The 18,900-nt window shown below is 36.1% G+C and overlaps 2 protein-coding genes across 3 annotated transcripts in view; both read left to right on the top strand.

The window, feature by feature from the left end:
- Positions 1–2,682, top strand: part of LOC106876503 (transcription factor E2F5) — a 28,401-nt gene extending 25,719 nt beyond the window's left edge. The window contains exons 8-9 of the mRNA XM_014925067.3: positions 367–411; positions 1,622–2,682. Coding sequence (XP_014780553.2) covers positions 367–411; positions 1,622–1,773 — 197 coding nt within the window. The 3' untranslated portion in view covers positions 1,774–2,682. The remainder of the gene's footprint in view (positions 1–366; positions 412–1,621) is intronic.
- Positions 2,683–13,909: 11,227 nt separating this feature from the next.
- LOC106876502 (transcription factor E2F5) overlaps positions 13,910–18,900 on the top strand; it is a 39,870-nt gene continuing 34,879 nt past the window's right edge. Inside the window, exon 1 of one of the 2 annotated variants that reach the window (XM_089338170.1) lies at positions 13,910–14,439. In XM_089338170.1, the coding sequence (XP_089194296.1) occupies positions 14,320–14,439 (120 nt within the window). In that variant the 5' untranslated portion in view covers positions 13,910–14,319. The remainder of the gene's footprint in view (positions 14,440–18,900) is intronic. The other variant, XM_089338171.1, reaches the window with a different exon arrangement.

The following is an 18,900-nucleotide window of genomic DNA, read 5'->3' as shown; positions in this document are numbered from 1 at the left end:
TACACACACCACAAAAATATATAAAAAAGCGTTATTTTAACACAGCGCACAAAATTTTTCCTCAACCTAATATTAACCAAATCATTCTCATGGAACATCCAATCTATTGTTTTTAAGAAATATACGAAAACTTGAATTAATGAAAGTGTCAAAGTTGAAATGTTTTTAATTGTAGGCCTCTAGCTCTACATGATCAGGTTTAATTTGGGATTAAACAAACACCATTACCACTATCACATACCTTCACTACAATGTGTGTCCACTGCCATTGCCACTATCACCACCACCAATACTACATGTTGCCATACCTATCATAATTCTTATCTCACATTTCCATCTAAAACCATTTTCACTTCTTACTTTCAGGTGGTAAAGAATTCATTGATGATTTTGGCTTCATCTCAGCTGAAGGTTTGTTTGTTTCTAATTAATACTTATTTATAATTGTTGCTGATGGGTGGGTCAATGCATGTCTCCTCCCTTTTTGTTGGTCAGCAAATAGATGATGGGAGGGTCACTGTCTCTTGCTCTTTTTTTATATATCAGTCACAATAGAGGGTGAGTGGGTTTGTGGGCCCCTCTCCAATCTCTGATTTGGTCAACAGATAAAGGCTTTATAAGTCACACTGTCCCTTTTCTTCTGGTTAGCACATTAGATTGTGAGTAGGTCACCATGTGTCTGCTCCTCGTCTCTAATTGGTCAGTATGGTAAAAGGTGGGTGGGTCACCATCCCTCTCTCTAAGCATGAAAGATAATGAGTGGATCACTGCCCTTTCCTCTTCTCTGAATGATCAATCATCAAATTTAGCCCCAACACCTTGTAGTCTAACAGGTAGGCTTGTAGCTGACAAAATCACTAATGTATTGTTTAACTAAAAGTTCAGTGGACCACTTTCTTCTCTCTCTTGGGGTTCTGACAGAGAAGAATATTGATAACTAAAATATAAGCAACAAAATTTGTGGTAGGGTTAGTGTGTTTGATGGTTTTTGTTGTTGTTGTTCAGCCTCATGTCAACTGTCTTGATTGAGCAGCCCTGAGATGATCAAAATCAATTCAGTTGTGACCATCTTCTCTTTCTTTCAAACATCAAACATTTACAACTTCATTATCCAATATATTCTTTGTTTATGGTATGATATGAAGAGAGGGATATTTGGCTGCAATTTCCAGCAGGTCAATTGACTTGACTGTTGCATTTCTATGTGGATAGGAGTAGTTCCTAATTGGTAATTTTCCTTCAAAAATTTGACTCTTCATAATTCTTGTTGCTGGTTTTTATGACATTATGCAGAACTGTTAGAAAACATCCTCAATGCCATAGCCATATCGAACCATTGATGGAGCCTCTATGCAATTACTTGATTTGCTACAAGTAGCAGCTAAATCTCTCTCAAATCTTATCCGGTTTTCATGTAGTCCTAAGTAAACACAAAAGTTAGAAAATGATAGGATTATCCCAACACGAATGCCTTTTGAACATAGATCTGCTACCTGTGGTCTTACCTGGGGTTGCACAACAACTAGCTGTTTTAGCAAAACTTTGAAATTGAAATTTAAAGATCTAATCCAAATCATGAATAAAATGGGATTTTTCTCTTTTTTCCTTTTTTTTTTCACAGGCTTGGAACCTTTGTTGCATCTAAGTCCTCCACCTAGTGAGAGGGATTACCATTTCCATTTGGATGATAGTGAAGGCGTCTGTGATTTCTTCGATGTTCCTCTGCTACCCCCACATGCTACTGCTGCATCTTCAGCCACCCACTTCTACTGATACCTCAGGCATTTGTCTCTTCTCTTCACCTCTTAAAACATATCTTCAACAGCCACTTATGCCTACTATTACTACTACTACAACTACTACTACCATCACCACCACTATTCTCACTGTCATCATCACAGTTATCACACCATTCCATATAAATGTTCATTCCTATCTTTATAAATAGGTTTGTATGCTCCTCTTCCTCTTCACCATTTCAATATCTCTTTTCCAATGGTAGGTATAGAGCAGTGATGGTAATGGTGAAAAGTGGTTCTTCAACACACACACACACACACACACACACACACACACACACACACACACACAAAAATGAAAAGGGATCTTATTAAAGACATTGTCAAGATGTCTTTACCATTGTCCTCATCCAAGGGAATCATACTGCTCACTCTCAGGGTTTAAAATACCACATAGATCACAAAATATTCCACCCATGTCATCACAGTTTTAATTATTCATTTTACTTTTTCTTTATCTTTCATTTATTTTTACTTGTAATTATTATTTCTCAGTATGGCAGATTGGTAGAATTACTAAAGCATCACATTAAATGCCTTGCAGCCTTTTTTTATGTTCTGGGTTCAAATATTGCTAAAGTCAACATTGCCTTTCTTCCTTCAAGGATCAATGAAATAAAGAATGACTGAAGTATGGTTCTGTTTATGTTAGAAATTATTTGAGAAACATTTCAAGTCCTATTATTACTCAGGAGATGCAATGTTAATACTACTAATTAATTATTGGTTTCAAATTCTGGCACAAGGCCAGCAAGTTTGCGGGAGGAGGCAAATCAATTACATTGGGCCCCCAGTTCTCAACTGGTAACTTATTTTATTGACCCTGGTAAGATGAAAGGCAAAGTTGTTCCTTAGTGGAATTTGATCTCAGAATGTAGAGACAGACGAAATGTTGCTAAGCATTTTGCCCTGCATGACTGCTAATGCATAATTACTAACTACTATATATATATATCAAAACTCTCATTTAAATTTTTGATATAGAACCAAGGAGATCGATCCATAAGGAGTCTACTATAGACCTTTGGGGAGAAATCTCTTGATATTTTGGTAGCGATTACATGTTTATCTCATCAACACATTGTGGAGATATCATCATATGAACATATATATATATATCACTTGTAAAACATACTCACCCATGTGGTTAAGGAGTTTGCTCCATATAACCTTAACTACTATGTAATGGAGGTTTTAATGTAATTTCAGTAAAAATGTTCAGTGTATCTTTGGTTTTTAAAATAGGAACACTTTATCCCAGAGTGTTGTAAAAAGTGACTAAAACGTTTTGTATCAGAAAGGACATCTGGCCAGAAAACACTACCTCAAAAAAATATCCCTTCCTAACTGTGCTAGCATGGAAAACATGGATGTAAAAACGATGTTAATGATGATGGCAATCACAACGACAGTCAAGGTTTGATCTGAATGGAAAGCTGAAGAGGGTTGAATTGTGTTGTGATTATGGTGTTGGTGCCATGGTAGGAATAAAAAACAAGCACCAATAATATACTGTCCAGCCCAGTAAACGCTAACTTACTTCGAATTAGTGACTGTTGCAAATGTGAGAGATTGTTATTGGATTGGTAGAATTGAGCATCAGATAAAATGCCTTAGTGAGATGAGTCTCTTTGTGTTCTGATTTCAGATCCTCCTCTGATTCTCCTCTTTTTGTTGGAGTGGAAATCAATAAAAATCCACTATACCCCTTTCCTTAATTGTTGTGGGCCTGTTTTAAAAATTGTTACTGTTGTGAAAGGCAGTAAAAAGTCAATTTTGTGGTATCTTTTAGTCCAACCCATGCCAGCATGGAATATGGTCATTAAATGATGATTATGATCAGAGTTCAAATGCTACCAAGGCTGGCTTTTGCTTTTTACCCTTTCAGGGTTGATGTGGGTGGGAGTAGGGGGGGGGGGTCAGTTGCATTGGTTGTTTCTTGCTGTCACTGAATTTTATGACCTTGTGCCAATCTTTGAAATTAATTATAAAGTAGTGAATTTATTGTTCTGGGTTCAGATTTTGCCATGGTTAACTTTGCGTTTCATATCTCCAGATTTGGTAAAATTAAGTGCCAGTCATGGACTGGACCAATTAAAATTAACGAATCTCCAACCAGCAAAATTGCTAGCCTTGTGCCTATATTACAAAGAATTATTTTTGGAAAGGTGGTGGATTAGTAGAATCGTTAGAATATTGGACAAAATACTTTGCAGCATTTCTTCTGGTTCTTTACATTCTACTTTAAAATTCCACTGAGGTCAATTTTAGCTCTTAAGTTTCTGAGTACCAGTGACGTACTGGGGTTGATATAATTGACTGTTTCCTTCCCTAAATTTTCTGGACTTGTGCCTATTATTATTATTAGCAGTGGGCAAAACTAATAAAAGTTTGTTAACAGTTACTATTATGTTATAATAAACCACTTTTTATTTTTTTATAACTTTATGTTTACTGAGTTATGAGGGCAAATTTAATAAATAATGCAATTGTTTCATTTTTAAATACATGACAGGTGGCATTTTTTTTTGTTATTATTGTCTTTGCTACTCTTACAGGTTTGCTGCCTGGCTGCAGAAATTATTATTTGTTTTAAGTTTTTGCAATACTACAGGGCTGCTATAGTCTTTATATAGCTTTAAAAATTGCTCCCAAATTAATTTTTCTTTTTCAATATCTATGTGGTCTACACTCGTACACATATGTTAACAAGCTAAAATATATTGATGGCTGATACTTTGTCAATCGGTACTTTTGAGTGTTTGATATCATTGTTATGTCTAGACATGTACACACATGTATATGCACACACACACACGTGTGTGTGTATAGATATATTTTGTGTGCGTGTAATATATAATTTTTATTAAACTAATGATTCACTTCGTCACTATTAAGTTTCTGACAAAGTGCAATAATGTAACAAGTTTTTCTTAAATGATTGCATTCGTTGAGAAACTCTGGGTATTGATGGAATTAATCATCTGCCTAAAATAAATAAATGAGTTCTACTTAAAGAATTTTATCTATATATATGCACACACACACACGTGTGTGTGTGTGGTAAAAATATTTTGTCTCCAACACCAGCTTAACAATGAAAGTGTTCTTTTATTGAATCCCTCCAAATTCATTATTAATTTCACTAGAAATATATTCAAGGGAAGGTTAAATATTATAACATTAACTTGTCTGTTTTTCATACAGATGGCAGCTATCATTTTTTTTTTGTGATTCCTAAACATATTTTTTAGTTGCCTTTACCAATCCCCGCAAAAAAACATAAACCAAGTGTTTTCATTTTCACTTCATGAATTATTATAAAAGAAGGCAGCATCAAACTAATTAGGCAAAAAATAATATATATATATATTACTTCAAACAATTGCATCTGCTAATATTTGAATTTATTAAAATATTGCAGAACATAAAAACAACAAAAGAGAACTCATTTGGTAAAATAAAACTCATATGCACACAAACACACACACACACCTTACAATCTTGGTGCCTTCTTGTTTCATAAAATTTTTAATGTGAAAATAAAACGGATACATTTTATTTTCTCTGAATTCCTGACAGACAAAAAACACACAAAAAAAACGTGCACAAACGCATACATATATTTGCATATGATCAAAGTATTTTCCGAATTACTTTTTGAAGACCTTTTTAAAGTGCATTATATGCATTTCATTTAATTACATGTATTTTTATAGTATTTTATATATATATATACATATATATATATATATATATATATATATATATATAAAATCTCAATGTCTCACTTATGTGCACACAGCACACACACTTATTGTATACATCCATACACACACACACACATGTATGTGTATGCATGTGACCATGAAACTTTCATTTTCAGCTCACTGATTTATAGTCTACCAATGAAATCTGGTTGCATGAAACCTTTAGGTATGGCTATATAATCTTGTTTATCACATACACTATACACTTGTAATTCAAGAGTGTAGTTATCATTTACATGTTTTTTGTAAAATAAAATTGAAAAAAAAAAAACAATATGATTTAAATTTTTGGTGTAAAGATTCAGTATTTATAACCAAGAACAAAAAAAGTGACTGTATTTTTATTTGAATTAAAAATAAAAAGGGAAAAAAAATTGTTAATTTGTCTATTGATGGTTGTTTAACTTTATTATAGTTACCTGTCTATCTTTTCTCTGTTTCAGTCATTAGACTGATGATGAGATGAGAGATTTGGGCAGTGTTCAATTCAGCACTGAACAATTTAGAAGATGGATTAAAAAAATGGTTAAGAGGTTGTGTAAATATGTGTGAAAGTGAATGAAGCTTATTTTGAAAGCTTAAAAATAACTGAGAATAATTTGGTGGATTAATTTTGGTTGAGATTAACTGCTAGTTTATTAGTGAATGAGGACAGCAGTTTGGGGCACTGCCTTGAAGAACACCACCAAGAACTTTTTTTTTTTTTTTGAAGTCTGGTATTTATTCTGTTGGTCTCTTTTTGCCAAACTGCTGAGTTATAAGGAAGTATACAGACCAAAAGCAGTGATGAGATACAAATACACATGCACACATACATGCCTCTTTCAGTTTCTACCTACCAAATCCACTCAAAAGGCTAAAATAGAAGACATTTCCTAGGTGTCACACAATGGGTCTGAACCCAGAACCATGTGGTTTGGAAACTAGCTTCTTACAACACAGCCATGCCTGCATCTATAGTATCATTTGACTGAGAGATCATAGCCTAGTGTTTGTGGTGTTGCACTTATGATTGCAAGATTGTAGTTTCTATTTCTAAAACTGGGTACCGTGTTTTGTTCTTGAGTACAACACTTCAACGTGCATTGCTCTGCCATCACTTCATCTGACTTGTGGCACATTGTGCACCTGTACAGGCCGTGTCGATTTAATGGGAGAGAGAGAGCTAATGTACACCACAAATATTTGATCATTATAAACAAATCTGTGCTGGCTATTCAGCAAGAAATTGCAAAATCCTCATAATTCATCTCTGACAGTAAAGTCCACAATATGGGTTGTAAGATCAACATGGTATTGCATCTTGTCTCCATCTGACTTCTTTATATCACTTCTGAATTAGTTCAATAACTATCACTGTTACACACCACCACAATTCTTACTCTTATACATTTACTATAATGCCTTCTATTCCCCGAAACATGCTTGTTGAATATTACTAAAACACAGCCCTGCTTTATATATGCTGCAACTACAATGACCTTTATACAGCAAAATTAACTGGCTGAATATCACTGATCTCACTGGTGTGAGTGCCACGTGTGTGTGTGTGTGTGTGTGTGTGTTTATATATGTATATATATATATTGGATCATCCCATAAATAATGTGGTTTTTTTACACTTTTTTCTTTTTCAAAATTAAGATAAAGTTCTCTTTTAATCTAAAATATACTCTCCTTCATTTTCTACAATGTTCTATCTATCTGGTAGATTTGCAAGGCCCCTCTTCCAAAATCCACTTGTCTGTGATGAAAAATACTCCTCCAGTGCTGTTCTGACCTTGTCTACAGAATTCATACTTTTTCCATCCAAATGATTTTGAAGACTGCGGAATAAGTGATAATCAGATTGGGGCAATGTCTAGTGAATATGGTGGATGGGGCATCGTTTCTCATTCAAACTGCTCCAGCCTTTAGAATGTCATCCTTGCTGTATGTGGCCGAGCATTATCCTGATGGAAGAACACCTTTCGTCTTGAAACCAAAGATGGTAATTTTTCTTCTAGTGCTGACTTAAGCCACTCCAGCTCCTTGCAGTGGATCTCCTTTGTTGTCATTTGGTTTAAGTTTAAAAGTTCAAAGTGGACTAAACCTTCACCAAACAGATAACACCTTATATGGATAAAGACCTTGTTTAGCCTGGGGTACTTGTGTTTCTCCTTTCCCTACCCACTGTCTTCAACACGTCATATTTTTATAGAAAACCTGTTCTTTGTCACCAGTCATTATTCAGCCCCAAAAAAGGTTCATTCATGAGACGTGATAGCAAAGAAGAGAACATATTCACTCTCTATGTGTGATTAGACTTAGAAAGTTTGTGACGAACACATTGACCCAATTTTCTAACTTTTCTGATGGCATGCAGGTGTTGATAAATGGTTGAATGACCAATTCCAAGTTTCTCTGCTAGTTCCTCAACAGTCATGATTGGATTTTGTTCCACCAGGGTTAAAGACAAAATACCACAGTGAATGCCTTTTGCATACAGAAGTATGCTGTCCTCATCTACCTACCTACCTACCTATATATATATATATATATATATATATATATATATATATATATATATAAAAAGTGTTGAGCTAATCTCCAAATAATGTCAGCTGATTGCTTTGATGTAATTTTGCCTTTTTAGTCATTTAAAACCAAGCCGTAACTTTTGTTCCTTGACAAAAATGTATATGTGTGTGTAAACTAGCAATCAGTATGTTTGTTGGTCCATGCTACACTTGGCTTGCCAATCTGGAATTTAGTATATGTACACAATGTAGCAAGGATCAAGATAAAAATGTGTACAGAATGAGAGGCATTTGGCACAGGAGTTTTGTTTGGTGATTTGTCAACACTGTTCCTGGCTCAGTTTGATGTGTCTTTGCATACATAAGTCTACTAAAAGCAAATTTTATTTCTGAAACAACCCTGTACCAAGTGCTTTTTGCATTCTTAACAGGAGTGTGTAAAAAGTAAATATACACCTGTATTTTGATTATCACTGCTTTGTAAGGATGTAAAATATGTGTATGTATATCTCTGTATGTATGTATGTATGTATACATACATAATGAGTTTCTATCCACTAACTTCACTCACATGGTATCAGTCGGCCCAGTGCAATACAAGAAGATACCTGCTCAATGTGCTGCACAGTGGGACTGGAATTAGTACCACATAGTTGCTTGCACTGTGTGTGTATATATATATGTATTTAAGTCACAATATATAGACTCAAGCAATCCAGTAGTATTCATAAAAAAAAGCTCCGTAATGTATTATTTTGCAATACATATAGAATATATAGTGTGGTGTAAGGGAAAACAATAAGAATTTCTTATTGTTAAACAAATTCGAATAAATTAAATAAAATTGGTGCCATATTAGTCAGGACAGTGATATTCTGAATATTTTTCAGTATTATTAGAGCTTATTGAAGTATATAGTTTCAACGTTACTGTCAATGGTCAGGGTAGATATAGGAGTTAAGTGAATTATCTTGAGTGGCAGGATATATTAAAAGAATAACTGGGAAAATAATACCTATGGGCACCTACTGCATGTAAAGTGAATAGTAAAATGAGTTCTAACTTATCTGATTTTCTAAATCTCAGTAAGTTACAATAATGCTATTTATAAATGTGTATGTATGTGTGTATAGAAACAGCTATGTTGCTTTTCTTTGTAAGTGTGCGTGTATGTGTACATATAATAATAATAACGATGGTTTCAAATTTTGGCACAAGGCCAGTGATTTCAGAGTAGGGGTAAGTTGATTACATCGACCCTAGTATTCAACTGGTACTTATTTTATTGACCCTGACAAGGATGAAAGGCAAAGTCAACCACAGCAGAATTTGAACTCAGAATGCAAAAACAGATGAAATGCCGCTAAGCTTTTTGCCCGGTGTACTATTGATTCTGCCACCTTCAAATAATAATGATGATGATGATAATTTCAAATTTTGGCACAAGGCCAGCAGTTTAAGGAGTGGGGTGAAGTTAATTACATTGATCCTGGTACTCAACTGGTACTTGTTTTATCCCCTACAAAAGGATGAAAAACAAAATTGATATATATATATATGTATCATCATCATCGTTGTCGTCGTTTAACATCCACTTTCCATGTCCATGCTAGCATGGGTTGGATGGTTTGACTGAGGACTGGCAAGTCAGGAGGCTGCACCAGGCTCCAATCTGATCTGTCAAGGTTTCTACAGTTGGATGCCCTTCCTAACGCCAACCACTCTGAGAGTGTAGTGGGTGCTTTTTATGTGTCACTGGCATGGGGTCAAGTCAGATGGTACTGGCATTGACCATGCTCGAATAGTGCTTTTTACACGTCACTGGCACAGGGGCTAGTCATGCGGCACTGGCAATAACCACACTCGAATGGTGCTTTTTACATGCCACCAGCATGGGGCCAATCAGGTGGTACTGGCAACAACCATATTCGAATGCTGCTGTTTACGTGCTGCTGGCACGGGAGCCAGTCAGGCGGCACTGGGAAATGACCATGCTCGAATGTTGCTTTTTATGTGTCACCAGCATGGAAGCCACTCAAGCAGTACTGGCAACTACCATGCTCGAATGGTGCTTTTTACATACCACTGGCACAGGAGCCAGTCAGGCAGCACTAGCAACGACCATACTCAAATGGTATATTTTATGTGCCGTGGTTAAGAAGTTTGCTTCCCAACCAGTTGAGTTTAATTCAACTGTGGCACCTTGAACAAGTGTTTTCTATTATAGCACTGGACAGAGCAAATGAGTTTGGTGAACAGCAATTGAAAGAAACCTAACAGATACATGTGTAGTGACACCTATAGCAGACGACTGTTATATGTTCAATGTCCGGAGTTTTATCCACGCATGCGCAGGGACTAGTTCCGGAAGGAATACAGGAAGAATCTCATGCGCATGCGTGGAGTTCGACACCCAGCTTTGGCGCCTTTTCTCACTCTCTTCGTTCGCTGATCTCCGTCGAGCCTAGACGTCCCTCAGAGTTCTCTCCAACATTCCAGCACTAGAGCTACACAAATAACCACGAACTTCATTGACGGCGTCTCAGTAACCAGAGGCGACGAGCTACCAAATTCCCTCCAAGCGTGAGCCGAATTCCACTGTAAATAAATGTTGTGTTGTTCAGATCTGCGTTCCGTTGTTTCTTCAAGAAATTTAATGTACAAAAGCAGAGTACACCTAATGGTGTATAACCACTTTCCTACACATGCATACAAACAAACAGCCATCTGTCTGTCCATCCGCATATTAATGATCTGTGAGTGGTGTGTTTTTGAGTAACAAAGATGAATATAGACATATTAAATAATATGCAAAATAAATTGATTTAATGAAATTATATCCACTTCCAGAGATGGTAGACCAAGTTGCTTGATGGCAACTGGTACTAACTTTAAATGAGGAAGGGAGATAATTTCAAAAATTCTCTAAAATTGACATGCCATTAAGCAGAAAATTGTGATTGTCCTAAGACAAGGGAAAAGTTGTGGACCCATGTCTATAGGCATCATCAGTATAACAATTGTCCTGTTTCTTCAGTTGATGAAACACTTTGAGTAGAAAACATTCTTCTGCAGATGAGAGTAAAGAATGGAAACCATTTATGGCCTTGATAATTTGCATAGATGAAATGAAAATGAGATATGAGAAATAATTCAGTATGGCCACACACATTAATTGTAAGCAAACATAATTAGTATACAAGCAATATCATTTGTTTGCAGTAATCCATGAAAATATGTCCAGTCATTGCATTATTCATGTTTAAGGGACAAAGGAAAATATTACCTTGCTTGGAAAAAAAAAGTGAAAATTCACAAAAGAAAAAGTGTCTAGTCATAAAGAACATCTGACTCAAGGAATTTGCATTGACTCATGTAAGCATAAAAAAGTGTATGTTTAAACAATGATGATACATACAAACTATATTTTCTCGTATCAATTTCATCTAACTGGCATGGTCATGTTATAATAGATGTCTGTATATATACATACATAATGATGCATAAGCACATTATGTATACTATGGTTTGACAAGAGCTGGCAAGTTGGTGCAGCTCCCTAGCTTGCTGGCTCTGGTCAAACCGTCCAACCCATGCCAGCATGGGCAACAGACATGAAATGATGATGATGACGATTCACTACAAACACACACAAAGATATAAATATAACTACAGGGATACATATATAACTGTTTGTTCCTATTTATGTTATGTTTATGTGTTTCTCTGTTCAAATGGTATTTATACAGTGTTGTTTTTATTCAACCCCAGGTTAAAAGTAATCCCAACAGAATTGTCATTAACCTCTTAGTATTCATATTACTTTATCAAATGTAATGCTAATTTATTCACATGGTTTTGAACTAAGCATGCATTATCTCATAGCTTTTGAGATTTCAATGAAGGGATGTGAAGTTTCATAAATATATTGTAGTGTTAGTGTGGAAAGCTGGATAGTCAGATTGAGCAAAAACCAAGTAGAATATTTGAACTGGATATAGCTGGTTTGCTTGCTAAAGGGTTAAAGTTATTTTGGCTGAGACCCTCCTACTTTTCAAAGGCAGAGAAAACTAGTGTGCCCTTCCTTGTTAAGAGATAGTATGGGAGCCATGGCAGTGTTTTTTTTTTAACAAAATGATAGAATGCAATGGCAGTACCTTCATTTGCTTGTGTAAATGTTAGTCTCTGTTCATATACCAGTGTCGTACTACATGTGTTTGTGTGTGCACATGTAACCTATACGACTGTCACTACTCTACTCAGAGTCATTTGTCCTGCTTGTGACAGCAACCAAATTCCCTCAAATTACACTCTGCTATCTTAGATAAAGGTGTCATTGGACAGTGAGTGTCTCATTCTATCTATGTATAGTAATAGTAGATTATTATAAATAGTATGCTAAGGGAAATAACTAAAATGGTCCATTGGAATGAATTTAGGTAATTCATATAGGTGATTACATGCAAAAACAGTTTTAATGAATTGAAATTTATATCTTAGTTTGAAAAAAAAACAAAAAACAAAAACAAAAGGCATTGCAGAAATTGTTAGTGACACAGAAAGGGAAAAATTATTTCTAGAAACTATAGATTAATTTCACTGTAAATTGAATGTTTATTCTTAGGAGGAAAACCTAAAACTTATTAGCAAGCAAGATGAGAGATTTGGATATTGTTTTGGTCTTATTAGATTCATCAGTGAGAGAGTAAAACGGCTATGTAGATTTTTGGCCAGTATATATTGTTTAATAACAAAAAAAAAGTGAGCTAAGGGAAATAACTCAAGAGGGCCAATGGCATAAATTTAAATAATTCAAGTTGGTGATGATATATTTAATGCAGTACACACGTACAGCACCTTAGGTAAATGTCTTCTGCTTTAGCCATGGGCTGACTAAAACCTTAGTGGTTTTGTTAGATGGAAACAGAAAGTAGCCCGTCGTGTGTGTATATGTGTATGCGTGAGTGTATGTGCGTGTATGTATACATCTATGTGTGTGTCTGTGTTTATCTCCTACCACTTCTTGGACAACCGGTGTTGGATTGCTTACGTCCCTTAACATAGCGGTTCGGCAGAGGGACTGACAGAATAAGCGCTAGACTTAAAAAACAAGTACTGGCATCGAATTGTTCGACTAAACCCTATAAGGTGGTGCCTCAGCATGGTCATAGTCCAATTACTGAAACAAGTAAAATAATAACATTTGTTTCTAATTTACTTCAGAGTCATTTGCGATCGCCATTAGGCTTTTGTTTTCTTTCTCTAAGAGTCAAAATTTCGATTCATCATAAATTATTGTGTATGTCATTCAGTACACCAGCATCTACCCGAACTTGATATAGTTAGTGCGCGCGCGCGTGTATGTGTGTGTGTGAACACGTGTGAGTTCATATATCGATGTGTATTTCACAGTGGATGTATATTTCACCGACGCTAGTAATAGCAACTAAATCTCTCTCAAATCACGCTATACTGTCTTAATTACAGAACGATTCGTTCGTTACTGATATACAAACAGACGAGATAGTCACGGTTGGATTGCTTTTAACCACAAGTCTGATCAACCAGGGTTAACTCTCATTATGACTATTACTTTATATCTGTGCGTACATATAAATATATATATCATTATATTTCTATCTGCATGTGGTTTACTAACTTATATATATCTCAGTATGGGTACTACTAAAGCAGCACGGTCCCGAACGCGCAGTCGCGCGTCCGCGCTAGCTAGTCGTGAGTGGTCGATCCTAACCCTAACCCTAAACACGTATTCATTTGCACACGCGGGTTAGGGATAGGGTTAGGGTTAGGGACAGGGTTAGGGTTACGGATAGGGATAGGGTTAGGGTTAGGATCGACCACTCAAGACTAGCTAGCGCGGACGCGCGACTGCGCGACTGCGCGTTCGGGACCGTGCTGCTTTAGTAGTACCCCAGTATGCTACACATCTCGTATGTGTTTGTGTGTCAGTTCTACAAGGTGTATAAACACCGCAAGGTGTGCTGGAGTAAGTATCCAGCAATAGCAGCAGTAACAATCAGCATAAGCGAAAGAAGCAGAAAGAGGAGGGAGGAAGATAAGAAGGAGAAGGAACAACAGCAGCCAGAGAGGAGGAGGAGGAGAATATAGTGGTGTTACGATGGTGGCGGAGGTAGTGGTGGTGTTGGTTGTTGCTGTACCCAGTGTGCTGTTTTATTCGTCCAACCAAACGGTTGGTGCTTTTGCTGAATGATGGCTGCAACCGATCACACCACACCCAGTCGACACGAGAAGAGTCTTGGACTTCTCACCACCAAATTCGTATCTTTATTACAGGAAGCCAAAGATGGAGTACTTGATTTGAAAGTGGTGAGTTAACAATTTATATATATGTAACACGCATATACACATATGTGTGTGTTTATGAGTGCGTACACTGATGCATTATGTTTAATGATTTTGTGTGTCGATCTATATGAAAATGTGCGAGGCTGTCTATGTTTGTAGTGTATGAGTAAGATATATATATATATATATATATATACACACACATATGTATATGTATACACACACATATATATTTATATATACACACAGACACACACACACGTATACACACTCATTCATAGAAATAGGTCATAACTTGTTTGTTTCTGTGACATAAACAGATGAAATAAAACAAATATACGTTAAAGAAAAACTATGAATTTAAATTTTAAAAAATAACCGAAAAATTAGGAAAAACAACAAATAAAACTTGTTTCGATTCTTGCGAATAACGGTGATCCATTTCAAATTGTCCTCCGTTTGAATTATTTCCGACTGTTAACGACAGGTTCCCGTTTAATTTTTCGAATAATTTAAATTCAAATAAACACTATTTCAGCAGGTATTTCCTTGCACAAGGAACTCTGTACACATTTTATAAGTCTCGATATAAATACAAATATAATTTGCAGTTTATTTTTCTTCAGTGTTTCCATGTTTTATCTTTTTGTTTTGTTTATTAATAGTTATCAATAACAGTTAAGGTTTTGTTCTACTCCCTGAGTTCGCCTGTGAACCACCGCAAAAACGAAAATAGAAATTTATGTTCACTTAAAAAACTATAAGGATACCCTAATGTTATTGTCTTAGTCGTAGATGATCCCTGATTAAGGGAATTCCAGCCGTGGCCTTCTTGCCTTTTTAGGATCTCTAAGACTATATTACGTTTCTTTTCCTTTTTTTAAAACAGTAGAATTTGATTTGGTGTATATTTAGCAGGTATTTCTAGCAGGTGGAATGACCGCTAAAAGGTTCCCTCATTGGCTCCAAGGTACCCTTAAGATGTCGTTGTATATCAGACTCCAGGTCACATCTCTGATAAAAAGATTTCCCCTCCTTAGCCATCCCGTCTCTTATATTCTTAAAGTGTATCTCTAATTACATGCCCTTCATTTTCTTTTCTTTTTCCAGAGAGTAAGATGTGATTAAGGGATGCTGTTTCTAGAAGGTCGAGCGGTGATACAGGCTCCCCGTTGACTCGTCTATCCTTATGTAGATGAAAGTGGCAGGTGTTTGACAAAAGATTTTTAGATAAAGCATGGGAACAGCAATACATTTTGGAAGAGTGTTCGCAGCAACCTTACGGGATTTGTGAAAAGTCCTCACATCCATCCCAAGGATGCGGAAGCTGCTCTTTAGATAGTCTATTTTGTATACTTTATTTCTTTCCTGATGTCTCTGTAAAATAGATACCAGTAAGATACTCAGTCGATTTAAAAGGTTACTTTCTTCAACAAGAAATCTTTAATTAAAGCGGCGTCAATTAAAGAAGCCCAGTAATGATGAAGAATGTATAAAAAAAATTTCGCTACTCTAGATGACTGAAACGAATACGTAAACTCTTAAAATCGGTTGTTTATTATTTATTATTTAATTTGTGAAGCTAGCATTACTGAAAAGTAAACAAAAATTCTGTTATTTATTTGTAAGAGAAAATTATGAATGGAGTTATAAAATTTAAATAAATACATTTGCACTATATTGTAGTGACTTAGTCAAGATGAATTTCGAAAAGATGCGATTTGTTGTCCGTTTCATTTAATCAATAATAAGTAAATTTGTACAAAAGCCTAATAAATTTTGTACATTCTCCGATGTTGTTAGTTCCCTGTTAATTGACGCCGCTTTAAGTAAAGATTACCTTGACCTTGTATTTTGATTTTTGTAATGGTAGTGATATTTTCCACTTTATTATTTGGATACAAAATCACACATTTTAATGTTGCCCATAATTTATTGAACCCGGAAACGTACTTAGGCAAAGTTGACCCAAGTTAACTTAGAACGTAAAAAAAAAGAAGAAACTAAATACCGCAAAGCATTTAATTATTGTCTACTGATTTTAATTAAATTAGTTTCTCTGTTCTTTCCAATAGTTGTTTGATAAGCGTACAATTTTTGTTAGAGTCTTTATTACACACAGGTTGTTCCCAAAGCACTTTTACTATTGAAAAACTTGAATTTTGTAGCAATGTTTTCCACTCCTTTCTTCATATCTCTGAGGATTTCATCATAATTCATATCTCAAAATCATCGAACAAGCCTCTTCTTGGTTGCCTTCACTGTTTACCTTCCATTTTTACCAAACATGCTTATTTCTGCAGACGATCCTGTCATCCTACTGATGTGAGAGAACCACTACAGTGTTTTCCGTTTTGCAGTTTCTATTAGTTTTCTCTCCCTAACCATCACATCAAATTGTTCCAAGTTTGACTGGTTGTACCAGCAACCCTACCATGTAATGCCAAGAATTCTGTAAAAACATCTCGTTTTGAATGCTGATAATTCCATCTCAATGTTTTTATGTACGTCCATATCTCACATCCATACAATACAAATGCAGTCATCATAGATTGCATTAGTCTTAGTTTGTCACTCATTGCAATGTTCTTACTGCTCAAATATTGCTCATTTCCTTTGCTAATTCTGTTGTTGCTATTGCAGTTTGTGTCTTTATCTTGATTTTGCATGAATGCATCCACTGATTCTGACTGAATGTCATTGATTTTAACTGCATCCATGCTGGTACCATTGTTCTGTGTTGTTCTCCTGTCACAATGACCTGGTTTTTTTCACAATTGATTTCCTTGTCTTATCCTAGCCTCTTTGCGACATCAGATAATTTGTCTTTAGAATCTGCTATTATAAATCAGCAATATCACAGCAAATCTTACATTGTCATCATTCTACCGTCAGTCTTTACTGTGCCCTCCTATATAGTGTATCTATTGTAATTTATTTAGGTAAATTGAAAAGATTTTTAAGCCCTTTGGGGCAGCTCTGTCTTACACACTTGCTTGTTTAACCTTTATGTTGTTTAGAACTGCACAAATACTTTCCTCATATAGCTTTTACAGTTTTCTGATTAGATGCATTGGGATATTGTATTTATTTATGATACACCTCAACGCTTCTCTTCTTAACTTGTCAAAAGTTGTTTGGAAGTCCACAAATGTATGGTATAATTACTTTTGATGGATTCTGTATTCTTTAGCATGTTCTCATGTTTTGCAATACTGCAACTGTCTTAGAACCTTACTACTGGTAACCAGGTAATTCAGTGCTAGCTACGTGCTCATGGTCGAGTAGTTAGCAAACTTAACTAAGCCCCGACTAGTCTTTCCCTACTGAGGAGGATCTGTTAGCATTTGGCAAGATTGAACTACTCCCACCACTCAGAAAAAAAAAGCCTGTGAAAGGTTAATGAGTTTTACTTGAGCCAGTGGCAACTATATCCTGAGGAGGAGCAAGTAAGCCATAGAAATACCAAGTTCTTTGAAACTCTTGAATTAAATACTGTGTAGCACCTTGGGCAAGTATTTTCTACTCTAGTCTCTGTTCAACCAATGCCTTGCAAGTGAATTTGGTAGATGGAAACTGGTTTTCTATATTAAGAAAGATAAGGGGGTATCAGGAAAAAGCTGATGAAGTGTGCAGTTCTAGTCACATTTAAATACAATAACAGAATTGTGCTGTTAGAGAGATGGTGGGTAGTGGTAATGTCTTTAGTGAATTGGGCAGTCAGGGTATGATTTTTGTGTGTGAGAAGCAGTTGTGCATATGCACTCATACACACACACACACACATTGTGCTTACAGAATCTGTTTTGTTGAGATGAGTGTGTCTTCTTGAGAACTGCATATTGCCAGTTATATCAGTCCTTTGTCTTCTGCATGAGGTTTACCACTTTGTCCTATACCTTCCTGGGTTCCTCCACTTCTGTAGGTCCCATCCACATTAAGTAATACGCACTTTTTAGTGAAACTGTCCTCATCCATATATATCACTTGTCCATACCTGTGGAGGCGCAATGGCCCAGTGGTTAGGGCAGCGGACTCGCGATCATAGAATCGTGGTTTCGATTCCCAGACCGGGCGTTGTGAGTGTTTATTGAGCGTAAAAACCTAAAGCTCCACGAGGCTCCGGCAGGGGATGGTGGCGAACCCTGCTGTACTCTTTCACCACAACTTTCTCTCACTCTTTCTTCCTGTTTCTGTTGTGCCTGTAATGCAAAAGGGTCAGCCTTGTCACACTGTGTCACGCTGAATATCCCCGAGAACTACGTTAAGGGTACACGTGTCTGTGGAGTGCTCAGCCACTTGCACGTTAATTTCATGAGCAGGCTGTTCCGTTGATCGGATCAACTGGAACCCTCGACGTCGTAAGCGACGGAGTGCCAACAACAACAACCTGTGTAGTCTTCTTTCTTGCACACATCATTGGATTCCTCTCATGTCTCATGCCCAGTTTTGCTCTCAACAAATTTGCACTTTGTTGTTCAG

Source organism: Octopus bimaculoides, chromosome 20 (assembly GCF_046866305.1).
Source record: "Octopus bimaculoides isolate indiv1 chromosome 20, ASM4686630v1, whole genome shotgun sequence".
Classification (NCBI taxonomy): domain Eukaryota; kingdom Metazoa; phylum Mollusca; class Cephalopoda; order Octopoda; family Octopodidae; genus Octopus; species Octopus bimaculoides.
The sequence above is the reverse complement of the archived record's forward strand: the minus strand, read 5'-3'. Positions and strand labels throughout refer to the sequence as shown.